Consider the following 20386-nt stretch of genomic DNA (forward strand, 5'->3'; position numbering starts at 1 on the left):
TTTGGCCCCGCTGCCCGGAGCGCGTCCCGCCGGCCGGACCGTCGGGCACGGACGCAGCCTCGCACGCCTGGAGCTCGCCCCGTGCGATGCCAGGGCCCTGCAGCTCGCAGCCGTTCCACTCCTGAAACCGGAGCAGGTGTCGGGCAAACGCGGGCAGGGAGCGGCTGCGGGCGGGGGGGGACGGAGCACCCTCCCGCGCGGTGGGCTCAGAAAGAGCTCGCCCGCCGGTGTAAGGGAAGATGCAGCGGACAGGCACTGGCCGTGACTGAGGGGGCTGGGGATGTTTGTACTTTTTACTCATCTTAATAAATATTTTATAATGTATCTACAAGGCTGGTTTTGTCTACAGGCATTTTGTCTTTGCTTTGGCAGCACCAAAGGCTGGCTCGCACTTGGGTCTCTCGGAACCACCCCAGTGCCCATTTTCATCACAATCTGCATAATTGCTCTGTTTTGCACTCTTTCTTCTTACAGCAAGAAAGTCCTATAAATATAAAGAATATTCAGCTGTTGAAATAATTTGCTTATATGTGTCCCTTGTTGATAATCATAAAATGAAACCAAACCACTCAAGCCCCCATAAATCAAGGCACGCTCTCTGCAGATGAGTTCTGCAATTACGCTGATGGTCTTCACAAGCACGTGCTGAACAGCCAAGGCATAAAACCGGGAAGGATGAGAAGAAATTAAGCAAAAGGGCTTGGCACCACGGATGGAAAAGGTTCTTTTGGTCCTGCCTACAGTTCTCTCTCCTAGAAAGCCATTTTTCTCTGGAGGGCACCTGTGCCTAGAAACCCAGGCCTCGGGTCTGCAGCTCCTCTCAACAGCGGCAGAAGCCTGCAATGAGCTGGTCTGCCCGCGGCAGCCACGGGGACTCATGAGTGAGGGTCAAGGGGTGAGCCTCTCACACGGTGCGTGCAAAATAGCCACGGAGAATATCTACCAACATCTGCGGAGCAAAGCCTAGGGGCAAGCCAAGGAGGGCATGTCAATCTGTGCCTGAAAATGGTAACTCTCAAAAAACCCCAAAGAATGCAACTGGCACAGAGTAAGGAGGGATATAAAAGCTTGGCTTTTATGATGTCCCCATTTCAGATGGCTGAGGGGGTCAGTAATCGAGAGCAGAAAGTCCTATGCAAGCAAGGAGAGCCTCACCATCCCCGTGGATGCGTGTCCTGGCTGGGGACGGGAGCCAGCTCCCCAGAATACCCGCCCGCGCAACAGCAACGCTTGCTGAAAGCAGCCGCCCGCCGGGCCAGTCCTGCACATCTCTGACCACCCGGCCACGCTCAGCATCTCCCCAGCAAGGCGCAGGGTGCGCACGGCCGGGCTGCCGTGGCCGGGCACCCGCCTGCCTCCTCCGCCGGCTCCGCTCCGCGCCGGTGGGCACCTTACAGCTGAAATCTACGCTCAGGCTGTCCCAGGCATTAAAACTGGAGCCGTGGTCGGTGCTGGGGGAGCAGCGGCAGAGCTGGGGTGGGGGCGTGATGCCAGCGTGACGGCAAGGTGTGGTGGCGGAAAGAAACCCAGCAAGGGGAGAGAGAAAGTGCTGACGTGGCGGCAGGTCGGAGGGCTGCACCCATCGCCTCTCGCTGGGAGGGAGAACGGCGTTAAACAAAGGCCTCCCCAGGGGAAAACATCCCGACACCGTCCCCCAGCTCGCGCCTTTATTTCCAGTCCTGGCAGTGCTGAGCCCGCAGGCACTGAGACACCCCCTGACCCAGAGTTTACCACCCCCCAGCCGGGGGCTGCTCTGGAGCCCTGCCTGGCTGCCCCGGCAAGAGGAGGCACGGGCTGACCCCGCCGAAAGGGCCCCAAAACAGCGGCCTTGGAGGGGTGTGTGAGAACCGACCGAGGGTGAAGACGGGAAAACCAACCAGGGAGCTCTTAAAGAATTATAAATTTGAAAGAAAAAGCAGGGAAACGATGGAGAGCTCGTTAAACCCAGATGAATACAGAGGAGCGAGGTGTCAGGAGAAAGGGCAGAGAGGGGAGGAATGACCCAGCACCACAGAGCACGGACACGAGACAACGCTGCTACTGAGAAACAGGAAAGATAAATTTAGAGGCAGCCAGCGAGCGCTCTTCCTCCTGCAGCTCTGCCCGTCCTTCCTCCCCCTCCTCTCCCTCGCTGGGCCACCCATGACCATGGTGTGGCTTCCAGCCCAGTGTGGCTTCTGCCTGCCAGCGGCAAAGCCCGGCTCTCCCCCCAGCCCGGCGGTCCCGGCCGTACCCGGGAACAAACCCAGCCCTGCTGCGGTGCCGGCGGTGGGAAAGAGCAGCACCTCGTCGGGGAGGGTGTTGAAGGCTTCAGATGGACAGTGGCAGCAAGCGCTAAAGATTTCATTTCTGCACCAACGGTTTCTGGCCTCAGCCTGCAACCCCCACGAAATTCCCCTTTTTTAACTACAGCGGCTCCCACACAGCCCAGCAAAGCACATCTGGGTGCACAATGGTGATGCAGAAATACAGTTTCACATACACAAGACGTGGAAGTAAAACAATGAACACATCCATGTGCTGCTTCCTAGTTAAAACACATTCTTCCCCAAACTGACATGCTGAGATAAAGCCTTTAAAGGACTGACTGATATTTCCTTCTTAGTCAAAACCTCTTTGTGTCTGTCATTCGCAGGCTGCACTGGAGATACTCATGGTTTTGCATGCAAGAGGGAAGCGCGCTGCTTGTCAGGGCACGGGCCCGCAGAATGTGCTGAAGAGCAAGGGGAAACAGATGAAGAATAGAGTTTTGATTTTAACTAAATTCACTCCTTTCAATCACTGTGTCACAGCATCCATTTAGAACACGCTTGCGCTGGAAGTTGCTTTTCTCACTGCAGTACTGAAGCCTCCAACCCCAGTGCCCGGCTGGGTACAGCTCCACCAGGCACCGCGGCAGCGCCCGCACCACCGAGACCCCCGGCCCGTGGGCGCTTCCGAGGTGCAGACGCACGTGTGCGCGCACACCTGCAGCAGCGGCGACTGTGGCACAGTGCCATTTTTAGGCCATTTTCGGGCCAGAGCTGTGCTGTGTGTTCGGCATCAATAACCCGCTCCTTTCCAGCCCCCTGCTATGAGGGTGGATTTGGGTGCTGCCCCCACCTTCCCCCTCCAGCCCGAGGCAGGCACCCCCAGCCCTCCTCACCCCTCTGCCTGCCCACTCCAGCCTTGGCTGGGGGGTCCTCAACCCACCGGGGCCACCTCCAAATGCCGAAAGCCCAGCCTTGTGCCAGCGCCCACAGCTCCTCTTCGGCAGCTCCGACCTTAGGCAGGGCTCCTGGTCAGGCAGCGCACACCGGACCTGCTCGGGTCGTTGCTCGTGCTCCGCCATCCGCCCGCCTGCAACTGCTGCCGTCCCAGAGCCGGAGGGACTCCTGGTATTAAATGTTCGCCAAAATTTGTCTTCTTGCATGTCTGACCCTGCCAGCGTTTTTCACAGCTCCTGTGTTACACCCTCAGTACATCACAAGGATTTTCATTACCGTGACCCTGAACTGCCGCCACCTCCGGGCTGGGTTTGTCAGATCCTTCCCCGTCACTCACGCTGTGACCACCTCTGCACCACCCTCCGCCTGAAAACTTTGTGGTATTGCCAGCGGCATGGTCCCTCCTGCGTTATTTAGGGAACGGCATCCCACCCGTCAGCACTTCCAGTCGTAGCTGCGCCCCAAAGCTCTTCACCTGAGCTGCCGGCAGCAATGCCCAGGTCTGATTCGTGGTTGATTCATTTAATTTTTAACTTTGGAAAGTGAAGAACATATATTCCTCCCTTGTAGGTTACTACTCAGCTACCCACACGAAATGTCGCCGACACCACGCTCCACACCACGCTGCCCTTTCCCTCCTCAGAGCCACGCCTGGAAAGCAAGTTTGGGGCGCAACGGGATTTCACTACTTTCCCGCTCGGCCCTTCCCACGCCAGCCGTGCATTGCTGAGCTGCCCAAGGCCACACGCTTCTGCTCCTCGCCGCCCCGCACCGCGCAGGCAGCCGGCCGCCCCTCGCCGAGCCGCTCGCCACCGGCCGCTGCTCCAGGAGCTCCTCAAGCCCTTGGCAGCCCGAGCAAGCGATGGCCCGATCCTCCTTCATCCGCCACCGCACCAAGAAATCGCACAGATCCTGCGCGTTGAGGGAGACCGCGCTCCGTGTCGGCCGGACCCTGCCAGCCTGGGACTCCCCCGGTGACCTGGGAGCAGGTCCGAACATCCACCGGCCCCTCCAACTTGCCACCCGCGAGCACGAGGCCCCTGGCTCCCGATCCCCCATCTCACTCCCACAGACTTGCACAAACCCGGCGTAACTGGGGAGGACTTTGTCCATTTCAAATGAAAAAGGAAGCATTATCCTTCTTTTAAATCTGTTTGTACAAATTTGATGCCCCTCGAGCCTCCTGGACAAACCCCAGGGCTGCAGGATGTACCTTGTTCTAATTTAGCATCCTGCCCCTGCATGGCCTCGGGTGCTCCCCCACCACCAAATTATCTCTTTTTTATCTCAGGAACAAGCCCTATGAAGTTTCACACGAACTTTATACAAGTTTTCCTTGCCCTACACAAAAGAGCAACCCAGACACTGCCTGCCCCCTCGGTTTCTCTGCTGTGAAATTAGAGGTGGCCTGAGAAGGAAGAAAGGAAGGAAGGAAGGAAGGGTGGGAGATGAGGCTTTTCTTCCCACTTGAGCACGTTCACAGCGACCCAAGAGACCTGGCATCTGAAAAACAAGAAGCCTTCCCCCTCCTGGGTCACTTCTCCTTTACTAAAAAACCTGTGATACTTTGCAGAGAACATTGTACAAATGTCCAGAGAAACAGGAGGATGGTGATAGCACAGGGGCACCGTGGGAGCTACGGGCTTTACAAAGAGATCTTTAGGCAGGATGCTTACACGTTGTTTCGATTTGTTTTCGTTAGAAATACTTTACTGCCACTCAAATGACGGGCAGACAGTTGAGAGTAAAGACCACCATCAGGAAAATGTAAAATTATGTTTCCCCCACTCCTTAATTTAAAGTTTGGGGAAGAAGCTGCATTACGTGCTCACCCTCTCAGCGGGAGAGGACCCCGCTCCCCCATCAAAATCAGGGCAAAGAAGAGTGGCAGCCTCCCAGTTTTTCCAGTACAGAACCCCCCACCCCAGCTCGCTCCAGCAAGAGCACCATTCCCAACCGACTTCAGGCATCTCACCCCACTGTGCCACGCTTCTGACAGAAATTGGTTTTTTAGGGAGAGCTGTGTCTGGAGACGGGCGGGCTGAGCTGGGTCCAGCTCCCAACACAAATGCCACTGCGACGTGCTGCGAGGACCGGCGGAGGAAGAGCTGTGCACGGGGCTGGAGGAGGAAAATGTGGGACAGCAGGACAAAGGGAAAACACTCATCACCAGATCACAGTCCTCTGTCCCCAAGGTCAAGCCCTGTGGGAAGGGCCAGGGACCTCAGCGGGGACCGTGACTCATCCGAAGGCTCCTGGCCGCAGGCGGGCACAAAGGACGGGACCGCGGCGTTCCCGGCACATCTCGGCCACCCAGCAACGCTCTGCCAGTCCAACCTGCGCCGTCTCCACAGCAAACACGCCCCGAGCAGGTATCTGGGACATCTCATGCACTGCCCTCCGTGCTGGCGTACCCACGCCCAGGTCGGGCAGGCTCTGCAGGCGGAGGACAGCAGTTGTCTCCCTGCCTGCCAGCGCTCGCCGTTTCACATGAGACATAGTGGGTCCAGGGAAACCAAAACCCGCGGTGGGCAGCGACGGGAAGGGAGAGCAACGGCAACAAAACGGCAGGAACCCCCCCATTCCCAGCCCGTCGGGGACGGCGCTCGCAGCTCTCCCCTCGCCGCTGGCCTGGTACACCCGCAGACGTGACCTGCTCAGCTGGTATTAACGAGACTGTGCTCAAGCAGACGCTGAATTGGAGCCTACTTCTCAACAAAGAATAAATGTAAAATAAATGTAAGGAGTGTAGGCATCACTCTCACTCACAGGCTTTTATGCTGGCACGTTCTTTGCCGTACAAACCCACTGTTTTGCCTATTCCTTAACATTTCCAGCTGTACAGCAGAACAGGATGACGCTGGCGCTCATCCCTCTCTACGCTGTCTCCTAAACCAGTTTATAAATGAAAAACCTCTTTTTTGCCTTGTGGTCCAATAAAACCCACTAAACCCACTTTCTCAGTGATTAAACCAACCCCTGCCAATGTCGAAGGGAACAGGAGGAGACACGCTACGTGGGCACCTGGAAAATGCTCCCACTCCCTCCACCACAGGCATCCACGCCTGATCCTCCGAGTCACCTCCCAAGTTTAGGTTGGGAACGTTTCTCGGTGTGTAGCAGAGCTCAAGTTACTGTGATCTGATTTACCATTTTATAGGGATATAATGTGCTTGCTGTTCAAAGAGGGCATTAATGGAAGCCTACTTGCAGAAGAGGAGCCCAGCCCTGCCGGGTCGTTAACTGGGCTCTGCCAGTGGTGGCTGATGGCTCCCACGGGCGGGGAAGCTGTCACCCAGGGGTGGGAGCTGGGGGGATCGCTCACAGCCCTGCCACGCTGCTGCTGAAACGGTGTTGCCTGCCACAGCTGCGGCTGCCCAGCCGGCTGCCAGGAGCCGGTTACCCCAGGGGCTCTGAAGGGGATGCTGAGACCGGTGGCCCCACTGCGACTTCTCAGGATCTGCCTGCGAAAGCCGTGGGTCTGGGGTCTCCCTCCAACCCACGACGCATTTGTACAAAGGCTGTGGCTGGCCCGGCCGACCCGCACGTATCAGACTGAAACCACGTTTGCCGGAGCCACTGAGTATACGGCTTCTTGAGGCTGGTTGAAATCAGCGACGCGAGAAGCCACCGAGCCGGGGCCGGGAGCGTGGCGTGGAGCGCGGGAGCCTGGCGGAGTCCGCGGCGCTGCCGGGTCCGGAGCCGGCGGGAGGTCAGGCTTGGGGATGCTGCCTTCCACTCCCATCACTCCCCCTCCTCTGCCCACACCGGCTGCTTACAAAGAAAGGACTAATGATTGACTAATTAATTAATTATAACTAATTTAACCACGCATCCTGTTGACTAGCAAGGAGCTATCAGAGGGCTGCACAAACAGGGAGTCCCGACGAGCCGCTGTCCCTAGCAGGGAAGCGGAGGACAAAGCAGCCCCCCGCCCAAGACCGTCCCGGGGAGCCATCGGGGTGTCCCGGCACGGGGAAATCTCGGGGTGCCTCCGTCAGGGAAGGCGCGAGCGGGACCTGCCCGGTGCGGGACGGGCCAGCCTGGGCCCCGCGGGGTCACCCGCCCGCCTCATTGCAGCCCCCCCGCCGCGTACGCTCCCTCTCTTGCTGTGGGGACACACGGGGGGGGCACGCCCGGGCCAGCCGCCGCCGGGCCGGCCCCCAGCACCTGCAAACTGTCCCCAAACTTTGGGCGCGGCCGGCGTGGGAGACCCCCTCGGCTTTCGCCCCCCCCCGGTGCCGGTGCCGGCCCCCAGAAGCGCCGTGAACCTGCCGCCCCCCCCGCCCCCCGCCCCTCGAGGGGCAGCCGCTGCCCCTCGCCACGGGGCGAGGATGCACCGGGACGGGGCACCCCGGGGTGCTGCTCGGCGACCGCCCCGACCCCCGACCCGCCCTCTCCCCCTCCGGGCACCCCCCGCGCCGGCGTTACCTGCGGGGGCTCCCCCTCCCCGCCGCTCCCCGGAGCCCCCCCTCCCCTCCCCGTAACTTTACCGGCCCCGCGACCGCGGAGAAAGTTTTGCGAGAGGCGACGGGGAAACTTGTCGTGGGTGGGGGGGCGGCGGACCCACGTGCGGAGCGGGCACCCGCGCGTCCCCCCCCGTCCCTCCCGCCGCCATCGCTCCCGTCTCCGTCGCGGGGGGAAGGTGGAAGTGAAAGAGAAGGCGGCGACACACCGGCGGCGGCGGCGGGGGCCCGGCGGTGCCGGCGGAGGGGCGCGGGGGGTGGCCGGTGCCCGGGGGGGGGCTCTCGGCGGCGGCGGGGACTCACCGTGCGCTCCCGCGGCGGCTCCGCGGGGCGGCGGCGGCTCCGGGCCCGGCGCTGGGTGCGCAGGAAGGAAGAAGGAGGGAATGAGGCAGGGCTGACGTGAAGGGATGCAAAACAGCTCCTCCTAACTCGGCCGCCGGCGGCCGCCCTTTATCTCCCCGCCGTGCCCCCGCGTCCCCGTGTCCCCCCCCACCAAGTTTCCCGAGCACCGCGACCCCCCCTCCCCCCCCAGCCCGCTCGTCCCCCGGAGCCGGGTCCGCCCTCGGTACCGGTTGCGGGGAACAAAGCTGCGGGGCGCGGCTCGTTTGATGGTAACGGGGATGGGGGCGTCCGATGGGGTCCCCCCACGCCGTGCGGGGCCGGTGCGACAGCTCCTCCGTGGTGGCCGCCTGGGACCCCCGACCCCGGGGGGTTATTTTATCCTGGGGATGAGTATCGCTTAGTTTTGGGGGGGCTTAGCGCCCCGTGGAGGGGTGCTCGCGGGGGGGGCTGTTGGGACGGGGGGTGGGACCCTGTTTCCCCAGCTGGCTGTTGCCATCGCCCCCCTCCACAGTGGTGGTGGGTGAATGGGAAAGGTCATCCGCGCCCCAGAGACCTCGGAGGGGGTGTGTTGTACCAGCCGATGGCGAGACCCCAAAAAAGAAAGGGATGAGCAGAATTTGGGATGATCCAGGAATCTGAGGGTCTTGGGGAGAAGGGACAGTGATGGGGAGGCCGCGGGTGGCAGTGGAGGGAGAAGCCGAGGTCTGCCACGGCGGGGAGGTGGGATGGGGCCACGGCGACAGGAGGTGGCAGGTGCCCGACGGCAGGGACACGGGCCCGGGGCGGCGCGGGGAGGGGAGCAGTGGGTGGCTGTGATGCATCCTACAGCCGCGGACGGGGGACAGGAGCTTGGGCTCCCATCGCGAGGAGCATGAGGGTCTCCTCATCTACTCCACGAAAGCAGCCAGGATTTGGCTGGTGCATCGGGAGACGCAGATTCTCATCTCCATGGAAGCAGGTGGAGCTGGACAGACTAATCACAGCAAAGAGTTTGTCTAAAAACGCAGTCCTTTGTCTGGCAGACGCACTTCTCCTTTTGAGTGGGGTGTTTTTTTTGTATTCTCGGGTGAAAATTGACCTTGCCAACCCCTTTACGCTGTCAGTGCCTGTGCTTACGGCTTCCTACGGCCTCGGTGCCTGTTGGAGGGTTGGCCAAGCAACCCCTGGCGCGTTCCCGCCGCTGCCCGGCCGGCTCGGGCCCGCGCGCCTCCAGACACCAGACTCGGCTGATGCGAGCGTTCACCTAAACTGACGTTTCTCTCCTCGCATCTGCAGTCCTGCCTCGCCCCCCGAGCTTTGCGGAGGGCTGAGTTTGCCCGTGCAAACGCTTGCAAACGTTAACAGGTCGGAACCGCGGCCGAAGGAGATTCGCTCCCCTAAATCCCGGCGGAGGCCCTGGTGCAGGCCGGGCAGGACGGGACCGGGGGCGGCAGAGGTGGGAGCAGCCCCCCGCCAATGCGCCCACAGGGGAGCTGCCCGCGGCCGCCTCAGCCAATCAGGACAAGGAGACACGAGGCTGCAGCCTCCTCAACCAATCGGGGTGAGGAGATAGGAGGCTGCAGCTGCCTCAGCCAATCAGGGTGAGGAGACACGAGGCTGCAGCCGCCTCAGCCAATCAGGGTGAGGATACACGAGGCTGTGGCTGCCTCAGCCAATCAGGGTGAGGAGACACGAGGCTGTGGCTGCCTCAGCCAATCAGCATGCTGGGACTGAAGCACCCACAGCCTCTTGCCGCTGAGGATCACCAGGCATCTGAGGAGGTCTCAGCCAATCAGAGGTGGTAGAGGTGAATCTCAGCCAATGGGTGAGCCCCTGAGTGGAGGCCCAGCCAATGGGTGTCCCCCAGCGGAGGCTGGAGCCTCCCCTGTTCCCGGAGGCCATCCCAGTGGGACATGCCCGGCGGGCACTGCGGCCGGGCTCTGCTCGTGGCCGTGCCAGCCTGGGACAGGCTGCGTGGGGCGGCACTGGGGGTCTCTGTCCCTGGGGCGGGGCACCCTGGGCACCCCTTCATGTAACGCCGGCTTTGGCCCCAGCGAGAGGGGTCTGCACTGGGCGGGTGGGCTCTGTGACCGGGACAGACGGAACTACAAGATCTCCTTGCTGCCGTCTAAGCCAATCTCTTGGTTTCTCGGCCTGCAGCAGCAGACCGTTGCAACCTTTCCTCTCAGCCAGCTTTTGTGGACACCTGAAGCACCTCCCCTCTCCTTTCCTCACAGGCCAAGTTCTTGGGGCTTCTTCTCATTCTTCTCACTCCCTCCCAGATTCCCCCTAATTACCCCCTAACTGCAGCGTGGGGTCCCAAACCAGGCTCCCCCGCCCCATGCTCAGCAGGCCAGTGACCACGGCGCTTGGGGTGTGAGGTTGTGCCTGCCTCCTGCAGCAGCGCCCACGGTTGCTCCCAGGGACAGGGATGGTGGTCCTCCGCAGCCCTGCTGCACAGCGGCCGCTCGCCCCTTTGCACCTCCCACAGAGCAGCTCCCCACACTCGTCTCTGCTGAATCCCAGCTTGTAGGGTTAGGGTGACGTCTTTAACCTGTCAGGACGGTTTTGAGCCCAGAGCTCGTCCTGCCCAGCACTTTGGGCCCCTCCCACCATGATGCCGCACACCGTTTTGGTGACCCTGTGCTCTGCTCCAGGTCCTCAGGGGAACGTGGGCTCCACCAGGGCAGCCCCGGTGGAAGTGCCCTCCCCTGGCACGGCCGCTGCCCATCGGCGCCCTGTCGCCCACTGCCTCTGGGGCTCAGCTAGCCATTGCCTGGTGCTCCCGTGTGGGGCACAGTTCGATAGTTTGCTGACGGGGGCCTCACGTCGAGGTGTGTGGAGAGCCTCAGTGGGATCAAGGTGGCATTTATCCCTCCCCTGTCAGAGGAAGGGCTCCTGCTGTGTCGGTGTCATCCTCACAGACCACTTGTTATCACCACACTGTGCCCCGGGGTGTGCGTGGTGATGGGCTGGTGCCGTGTTCGGCATCGCCCCCAGAGTGGGCGCCCGTGCAGGACGGCAGCACTGCCGGGGGGACGATTCCCCTCCATCTTCTAAAAACGGGCACTGGGATCACCCTTCTCCAAGCCTGGTGCCCCTAGACGCCCTTTCCCTGGCTCTCCTCCACCTTGCCCCGCTCTCCCTCTCCCTTTGTTAATGTTCTTACCTCCTGCTCACAACCAAGCTTTTCATACGACGGCTGGAGCAAAGTGGGTTTCTCTGTATCCTTGATTATTTTACTCCCTTTCCCTGTTAAGTTACGGGTCTTCATTTTCCCCTTCCTTCCAGTACTTCTGTCCAGCACATTGAATCCTTTCCCCTTGCCCTTGATGTCCATTGCTGCTCCCAACTCAGTCGCACCATAGGCCTTACATGGTACCCCACCTGGCCGTGCGATTTCTTTCCATTAATCTGTGGTCATACGCCCTTCGCTGCTTGCTTTTTGATTTCCTGGTCCTTAAAAAACACCTGGCGCAACTGCAGTTGTATGTCATTCCTTCACCCTTTCCTCTTCAAAATATCTCTTAAGCAGATCAGGTTATTTAGAGATCTAAGAACTGTCGGTCTGCGGGTGGTGCCTGTGCAGCGGTAGCGTTCTGGGGGGGCTCCCGGGCTCTCTGGGTGAGACCCCCTGCACCGCTGCAGCTGATCACCTGGAAGGAACTCCTCCGCGCTGTGGTTTGAGGGCAGCCCGAGGCTGGCAGCCCTGTAAATAACACCCGTGCCCTGAGCAACCCCGACGGCTCGGCCCAGCTGAACGATGAAGCCGCAGCGGGAGGTTTTCCCAGGGAGAGGAGAGCCCAGAGGAGCCGCCGCGGCCCCCCACAGCCCCCTGGGCAATGAGCGGACCACCCTGGGCACCACGGCCGGCGGGGCTGGCCTGGTCCTGGGGGGCTTCGGGGGGAGCCGTCGGGCTGCGGTGAGGGCACGAAACAGCGGGCAGCTGAGCGTCCTCCTGTAAAGCCTGCGGGGGCCTGTCCTGGCCCAGCCGCCCCCAAGCGTTGGGCCTGGGGGGGCTCTCCCCTCTGGGCAGCTCCTGCTTGGGATGGAGCAGGGGTTGGCAGGGCAGCAGGCAGCAGGACAGAGGGACAGCAGGACAGCAGGCAGTGGGGCTGAGCCCCTGGGAGAGGCAGGCAGAGCTGTGGGCTGGCCTTGCTGGGTGCTGGGGGCAGCAGCCCCGCCGGGGACAGGCCGGGGTCTGCTCCGGCCGCCCGCCCCGCCGCCAGGCCCCGCCGGGTGACCTCTGACCCCGCCACCAGCCCCGCGGCAGGCAGGGGCGCTGGCGCTTTAAGAGAGGGCGTGGTCTGCCGCCGAGCTCCGCCCCCCACGCGCCCTCCGGCTCTATCTGCCGCGGTGTGGCACCGCGCGGCTCCCGTCGCTGTGGGGCTGGTGCGCCCCCTGGCGGCGCGGGAGGGCAGCGGGGCCGGGGCCGGGGCCGGGACAGCCCGGTTCGAGACCTGCCCGTGCCCCGCCGCACTGCGGGCCGCGCGGAACGGCTGCCCCCTCCCCGCTCTGCCCCGGTGGCTGCCTCTGTCCCGGGAGGGCCGGGGCAGGCCTCGGTCCATCACTCCGGACCCGGGGAGCCCCCGGCCTTGGCAGCGGGAGAGCGGCCACGCCCCCCGCCCGCCCGGGCACCGCCGGAGGGAGGCTCTGAGCGTGTCCCCCCCAAGCCCGGTCCACCGGTACCGGCCGCTCCCCGAGCCCCGTCGCTGCGCGTTGGGCCGCGGCCGGCCCCGGTTGTGCTGCCGGCCCGGCCCGGCCCGGCCCCTCCATCCGCCGGGATGATCAACGCCATCCTGGTGTTCAACAACCACGGGAAGCCGCGGCTCGTCCGCTTCTACCAGCACATGGTTAGGAGCCGGGGGGGCCCGGGGGGGGGCGGGTGGCAGCGGGTACGTGAGCCCCCGGTGTGGGGTCGGGGGGCCCCGGTTGCAGGGGCTATGGCTGCGGGGTGGGGAGCCCTGCCCACCCTGGCCTGGGCCCTCGGGGTATCCCCACGGCTGGTGCCAGGGCTGGTGGGGCGCTGGGACCTGCCTGTGACCGGGAGCTGCCAGCCCGCGGCATACCCCCCTGCCACGGGCGAGAGCAGGGGACGTGGGTCCCCCGTGCCGTGGGCCCACGGGTGCCTGCCCTCGCCTCCTTGCAGGCAGAGGAGGTCCAGCAGCAGATTATCCGAGAGACTTTCCACCTGGTGCTGAAGCGGGATGACCACATCTGCAACTTCCTGGAGTGCGGCAGGTAACCCCCTGCCCCTCGGGCGAGGGGGGCCGTGCAGGGCTGTCCCCTCGGCCGGGGGAGCGCCTGGCCTGCATGTCCGCCCCCAAGCCCTTCATCTCTCCTCCTGTCTCTGCAGCCTGTTTGGCGGCTCGGACTACAAGCTGATCTACCGCCACTACGCCACGCTGTACTTCGTCTTCTGCGTGGACTCCTCGGAGAGCGAGCTGGGCATCCTGGACCTCATCCAGGTCGGTCTCCCTGCAGCTGGGTTGGCTGCCCAAGGGCAGCCGCTCTGCTCAGCCCTGGCTGGCTCCCCTGAAGCAAAGTCCTTGCTGGGCAGCCTGGCACCGACACCTTCGAGGTGCGCTTTGTGTCTGCGGCGTCTCTGTGCCTGCCCTTCTGGAAGCAGCTGAGAAGCTGTTCAGGGGGCTGCGGTGGGGGGGTTGCTGCACACGTTAGCCGATGCACAGCTCCTCTGCATGGAAGCAGCGGGCGAAGTGAATCTGAATGAATTTTTTAACAAAATAGAATAATTTAGGTTGGAAAAGACCCTTAAGATCATTGAGTCCAACTGTAAACCTAACACTGCCAAGTCAATAACTAAATCGTGTCCCTAAGCGCCACGTCTTTCAAATACCTCCAAGGGTGGTGACTCAACCACTGCCCTGGGCAGCCTGTTCCAGTGCTTGATAACCCTTTTGGTGAAGAAATTTTTCCTAATATCCGATCTAAATCTCCCCTGGCACAACTTGAGGCTGTTTCCTCTCGTCCTATTGCTTGTTACCTGGGAGCAGAGACCAACCCCCCCCTCACTCCAGCCCCTCTCAGGCAGCTGCAGAGAGCGAGAAGGGCTCCCCTCAGCCCCCCCTTCTCCAGGCTAAACCCCCCCAGCTCCCTCAGCCGCTCCCCAGCACACTTGTGCTCCAGACCCTGCCCAGCTCCGCTGCCCTTCTCTGGTCACGCTCCAGCACCTCAAGGGCCTTCTTGACCTGAGGGGCCCAAAACTACAAGTACATTTTAAAAACTCTGTTCAAACATTGTGGACTTGTAAAGGGACCCTTGCTAAATCCAGCTAAAGGCATGCGCGAGAGTGTCGGCACAGGGGTTGGCAGGAGGCCGCCTGCCCTGTGGTCACACAGTTGCTGTAACCTGGCCCCTTTCAGGCTGTTCTGGTGAGCTGCAGCCCTGCCCCAGACACGGTGACCAGCCACTGTCCCAGCGCTGCAGCGGGTCAGGACATGGGCACCTGGGATTCCTCCCAGAACAGCCGAATCCTGTGTTTCGGCACTGGCCCCTTGAGCTGGGCTTGGTCACATCCCTGCGATGAGAGGTTCCAGGTGTGCGGGCAGCTGGAGGAGGAGCCCTCCACGCTGCCCGGGTTGGACACGCCATGCCCTCACTCCGCAGCCCGCCCAGCAGGGCCCAGCTCTCGTCCCAGCTGCGGGCCCCTTGCCAAGACAAGCTCTCTCCTAGGCAGGTCTGGGCTTCTCGAACTGGTTTCTGTGGTGTAGCAAGGAGTGGCACCGGTGGCCATGTGGCAGTCCCCGGACCCCATGCTACCTCCGGCTGCTGCCACGGCACTGGGGGTCCCGGTCAGCTCCTGGGCTGCACCTGCCTGTGGTTGGTCTGGGAACAGGCACTTTCCTGCCATGGAAGGGAAATGAGGTTGTTGAGAGGGTTTTGTCCCCACTCAGGGTGAAACCGTGGGGTGCAACAAGTTTCTGGTCGGGGCTGCAGCTTTTTGGTCTGCAGGTCTTGGGGCTGTGTGTGGGAAGCATCTTGTGGTGGTCTTCTGTACTGACCTTCCCTTCCTGCCACCTCAGGTGTTTGTGGAGACACTGGACAAGTGCTTTGAGAATGTCTGTGAGCTGGACCTCATCTTCCACATGGACAAGGTGGGTTGTAGGCTCTGTGTGCTCCTCCGGGCCAGCGCCTGGCTGCCGCAGAGCCTGGCCCTCCCTAGAGCCTGTGCTCCTGTGGGCAGGAGCTGGCCCAGCCTGAGCTCTGGAGCCTCACAGGAGAGGCCGTTGGTACGTTAGGGGTCACTTTTTGGGGAGAGATCGAAATCCTGGGCAGGGAAGTTGTCAGCGTGGGGTCTTATGCTGCTCACACTGTGTCCTCCAAGAGATCCGAGCTGCTGGGCTCTGTGCTGAGCCCTCCATGGGTAAGCTGGCTTTTGGCTCCCAGTGCTCGTGCTGCGGTGGGGCCGTGCGCTCTGCCGCAGCCCAGCAGTGTGGGCTGGTGATTGCCACCCATGTCGAGTAACCGTGATGCCAAGTGACAGGGATCTGCGCTGAGGCTTCACGCTTGGTCTCCTGCACAGGCTGGCACCGATGGAGCTGGGCAGGCCCTGGCGTTGTGCAGGGGCATTTTGCCTCTTCCCCCTGTACTGTGGGACCCATTGGGAGCCTTGTTAACATTTTACTAGAGCTGCAGGGAAAAAAAAATAAGGAACAATGGGAATGTTTGGAATACAAAGTGTTTGGTAAACTTTTCTTTGAGCCGCAGCCTTTAATGCTTCCTCTTTAGCTGGACGGTTTCTGGGTGGAAACCTATCCTCTTTGATCACCTCAGAGATGGGGCTGAAGATAGCTGGGACTATGCTTAGAGAAAGGAGAGATTAAGCTGACATGTGCTAGACTTGGGAGTCTGTTGATAAAGGTTTTCTTGTGTTGTTGAAGACAAAGCGTGCCAATGAAAAAGAGGAGTGGAAACAAATCAATAAGGCTGTAAAATGTTCCCTGTCTGTTGGTGATTCCAATTTATGAACTCTGACAGAGGAATGGATTTAGCAGATCTTAGAAGGCAGTCTGGATCAACTCCATGTACTAGCACCTGGTGAAATAAGACTTTGATTCCATAATTTGCCTGGCTGTAAACTTTCGGAAATGATACCGGGTTGATCATCTTGTCAGCAAAAGTGCTCTTATCAAAGCAAGCAAAAGGAGAGGAAGGAGGAAGTCAGGAGGAGGAGTACCTGTGGGAGAAGTGATGGCAGCCACCCACATCACCTCTGGCCACATCAGGGGGAGGATGTGCTCTCAGTTACTTGTTTTGTGGTGTGACCAAGACCCGGCAGCTTTACACTCAATCCGCAGCCCACAGGCAGTAAGAGATTACTCTGTTGCTTGTCTGTTTTGCCAGCAGTAGTGGAGACTGCCATGCCTCTCAACTCCTGCCAGGCGAAGGGTTCGAAGGAGGCAGGGCTCAGAAGGGTTTCTGATAGGGGGTGCCCTGGCCTTGGTCACCCTGAAGCTCTCTTACTGGCCAGGCTTGTTTACTTCCTATCCTGTGCTCCCGCTGCTTCCCAGCCTTGGCTTCAGTCCTTGGCCGCTATCGGTTGGTCCTCTCATCTCTCTTTCTATATTTGGCATGTATTTATTTCTCAGATGTGTTTGTGCTGAGTGCCCATGCTTCCCAGAGCCTGGTTACAGACGGGTGGCGTTAGGGGCGCTGGGAATACGCAGGTGTGCTCTGCTGTCCCCCACGTCTTGCCCCCTGGATGCCTGGGCAAGGTTTTCTGCGGCTGCGACGCTGCCCCAGCGCTCCCACGGAGCCCTGCCTTCGGGGCTTCAGTTTGTCAGGAGCTGTGCAGGACACGGCGCTTCCCTCTGCTCTGGCAGATGGATTGCAGGGTTTGTGAGTTCCCGACTAGAAGAGGAGAAATGAGGCCAATGTCAACAGAAAAGCGCTGATTTGTCGAGCAGAGACTTTGGCTGTGAACATCCCCAACCCAGCAGGCTCTGGTTTGGATTTGGGCAGCCTTGTCTGGGTCCTGTGATTTTTCTGTTATTGCCTTAAGATACACCTTACACTCTGCATGCAGCACAGGCTCCATGGAATGAGAGCTGCTGCGGGTTTCGCGTCCCTGCTCTTGCAGCAGGCAGCTGGATGGGGCTGTTGGGTCCGTGGTTCTCAGGCACCAGTGACACCAGGGCTTCTAGGCTGTCAGCTTTAGAAGCAGCAACCTCGGAGCTGCAGGGATCCCGCTTTTGCAAGGGGAGGCTGGAGCCACAAAGCCGTGGGGAGGGCAGAGGAGGCTGTTGCCCAGCCCCTGGTTATGTTTTCTACCTTGGAGGAGAACGTGAGTTTTGCTAAGCAGCTGCGAGGTTCCAGGGAGGACATGGTTTGTTCAGGAAGTGCTGTGTTTTCGTTTGGAAAACAAAGCTTGCTTGGGATTTTGCCGTGTTGGTTTTGGTCCAACTTGGGCTGAAGCCAGATCTTGAAGGAGCAACGTTTCCTGCAGCCCAGATGCTCTCCTGTTGCGGGGAGCTGCTAGCACCGTCCGGTGCGGTGGTTGCCAGGGCTGGGCTGAGCTGATGCTGTGCTGCGGGTGTCCCGGGAAGGTGGTGTATAGCCCACGGCTCGCCCTGTGCAGCGCTGATCCCGCACACCTTGCTGCTCCTGGTGCTGTCGGAGCAGGGTGGGACCCGTGGGGAGCCCTGCGGGGCTTCAGGGTTACCATCTGCACAAAGCTGGGTTTCCCCCTTCTAGCAAGTTCTCTAGCTTGCTTTAGTTTTCAAGGCGTTGCCCTGGCAGTATTTGTCACGCAGCGTTCGTGCATGGAACCTGCCCTTGTGAAGCCATAAAACAATATAATGACTTAACCATCTTTCAATAATAGCCTATTTCATCTAAGTAACCATAAATTCATTATCTGTGCTGAGTGATTGTTGGGAGCTGCTGAGTTAGCAAGGAAGGCTGGGCTGTGCGGGGCTCCGAAGGTGCGTCGCAGCTGCCTGGCAGGGCCCAGCTGCTGCCCACGATGGGCCCTTTCTCCTGCTGTGGCTGCAGGGTATCGCTGGCCCTCCCTGGCAGGGGCTGGCCAGAGGCAGCAGCTCACTGCCTTGAGACTGCTCTGTTTCATCCCTGGACCCAGGTGGATTCTGGGGAAGGGAGCGGACTCTCTTAGCAGTTTTATGCTTTTCCTATGTGTGTGTCATGGTCCTATCTTTCCTAAGAGAAAGCAAAGTTGGGCTCTGGGCTGGCTTTCTGAGTAGAAGGAGCTGGTCCAGGGAAGAAGTGTCCTGCCCGGTGGCTCCGGGAGGCCCTGGGGTCCCTGCTGCTCTGTGGGTTCCTCTCCTGCACACTACCTCAGCCGCGAGCTGTTCCTGGCTGTGACCTGGGTCCTGGCCCAGGGAGGGATTGAACTTCAGATGAGGTGTCGGAGATGGTGCAGCCAGGGTGTGTCAGCGGGCCGGGTCGGAGCTGGCCTCTCTGGGGGCTGCCCTGTGCCTGGTGGTCCGGTGGGCAACGTTTGCTCTGGCCTCTGTGGTAGGTATCCTCTAGAGCAGAGGTACAAGCAGTAAAAGGGGGTGCCGGACCCTCCCTGTGCTGAGGACCACGGCCACCTTCTTGCTCTCGGGCAGCTGGCTGCTGAGGCTGTGTGGGCCGAGGGGAGGACGAGCCTGGATTTGTGGCTGTCGGGGAAATGCCAGCCTCCGATGCATTTCCACACCAGCCTGCAGGCACCGTGGCCGCTGCTGCTCCCGCACGGTCTGTGAGCTGGACTGGGTTTGCAGCCTTCCTTTCCCTTCCCTTGCAGGTTCACCACATCTTGCAGGAGGTGGTGATAGGTGGCATGGTGCTGGAGACCAACATGAACGAGATCGTGGCGCAGGTGGAGGCCCAGAGCAAGCTGGAGAAGGCAGAGGTGAGTGGCGATGCTGCTCTGCCCTGCGGGAGGCTGGTGTTCTCCAGGCTGTGAGGGGGGGGCAGCCTGTGGGGTCTGGACCTGGCGCGTATGGGGAATCCCCAGGATCCCCAGTCTCTGCCTGCCTGAGTTTTCGGGGAAAGGGCTGGGGGCATCCCTCCCCAGCTGTGCTCCGTGCTGTTCAGGAGCCCAGGGAGCAGCCCGAGCATGGAAATAGCTGTTCCCATCGCAAAGTACATCAGTCTGAGGGAGTTAAAAGTTTATTGCCCCTGTTTTCTCTGTCATTGTAAAGGTGCAGCTGTGCTCGGGTCACAGGGAAGCACCGCGCTGCCCCTGCTGCTCCCGATCCTGTGCTATTAATAACACCAGGTCGGTCAGCGGGCTGGGAGGCGGGTGCGGGGGCTGCTCCCCATCTGCGCCTGTGCTGAGCCGTGCGTGGGGGGATGTGGCCAGGCCCTGGGGCTCAGGGGAGACAGGGCAGCGTGAGGCAGGGCTCAGTTTGGGGATGCTCCTGCGGCAAAGCATGGGGCTGAGCCAGGAGCAGCTTGGAGCCCCTCGAAGGGGGGCTGCGGGGGCGAGGGGCCGGCGGTCACTGGTCCCTCCCGTCGGCAGGGAGGCCTCTCGGCTGCTCCTTCCCGCGCGGTCTCGGCTGTGAAGAACATCAACCTGCCAGAGATCCCTCGCAACATCAACATCGGAGACATCAACATCAAAGTGCCCAGCCTGTCGCAGTTCATGTGAGCGTCCCGCGGCGGGGAGGGCTGCCCGCGCACGCGGCCCGTGGCCTGGCCCGGCTGGGGAGAGGAGCTGGGTTCCCCCTGCCCCTTCTGGGTCTCTGCCCGTGCGGCACACGGTGGGCCCGGTGTGCTGCTGGCGCGCCTGGGCTGGCTGGCAGAGGGTAGGGAGCAGCGATGGGGCTCAGTGAGAACGGGGTGGTGCTGTCCACCTGTAACCGCCTTGGACCTGGGCTTCGTTCTGCTCTCTGGTCTTCCAACAACAAGGGTGGCCTTTCTTCCCCTTCCTCCTCCCTCCCTGTGGATGCACAGCCCCTCTCCTCGCTGTGAGGAGAAGAGCTGCGTCCTGCCTCTCCCAGCACTTCTTGGGATTCTGGGTTGTAAAAATGCACCTGTAGCTGATGGCTCCTGGAGGAGCTGTAGGTTGTCGTCTCCTCCACCCTCCCTGGGCTGGGCTGTCCCCTGCCCGACATCCCCCTGCCCGCCCTGGTTCTGCTCGCTGGGTCTGGCACCCCAGCCTGGGATTGGTACCAGCCCAGTCGGGGTTGCTCGGCAGAGCTGCTGCGAGCTCTGGAGCTGGGTCCAGCGTGGCTGGTACCTGCCAGACCGGGAGACACCGGCAGCGAGAGGGAAGGGAGCTGCCTGCTGCCTCTGCCTGGGCTGGGCAAGCCTGTGTGGAAAGCCACGGCCGGGAAGAGCAGCTGGCCTGCAGGATCGGGACCTGGCCAGACTGGGGCCTCCTGGAGCATGTCCTTGTGTCCTAATAAACCACCGAGTGAATCTGCA

General features: G+C 61.2%; 2 protein-coding genes across 3 annotated transcripts in view; one reads left to right on the plus strand and one right to left on the minus strand.

Annotated features, from left to right (window-relative positions):
• The window catches only part of ZNF710 (zinc finger protein 710), a 34942-nt gene extending 26859 nt beyond the window's left edge, over positions 1-8083 (minus strand). Inside the window, exon 1 of one of the 2 annotated variants that reach the window (XM_064455939.1) lies at positions 7976-8083. Coding sequence is in view for 1 of the 2 variants with exons in the window: in XM_064455938.1 (XP_064312008.1) it covers positions 7700-7824 (125 nt within the window). In the remaining variant the exon portion in view is untranslated. Of the gene's footprint in view, positions 1-7699; positions 7866-7975 lie in introns of those variants that run through there. The other variant, XM_064455938.1, reaches the window with a different exon arrangement.
• Positions 8084-12361: 4278 nt separating this feature from the next.
• On the plus strand, positions 12362-20386 carry AP3S2 (adaptor related protein complex 3 subunit sigma 2). The gene is made up of 6 exons (XM_064455943.1): positions 12362-12846; positions 13143-13234; positions 13350-13461; positions 15037-15108; positions 18759-18866; positions 19479-20386. Exons 1-6 carry the CDS (start codon positions 12778-12780, stop codon positions 19605-19607), a joined length of 582 nt encoding a protein of 193 aa, XP_064312013.1. The 5' UTR covers positions 12362-12777; the 3' UTR covers positions 19608-20386.

The sequence above is a fragment of the Phalacrocorax carbo genome, chromosome 7 (assembly GCF_963921805.1).
Source record: "Phalacrocorax carbo chromosome 7, bPhaCar2.1, whole genome shotgun sequence".
Classification (NCBI taxonomy): domain Eukaryota; kingdom Metazoa; phylum Chordata; class Aves; order Suliformes; family Phalacrocoracidae; genus Phalacrocorax; species Phalacrocorax carbo.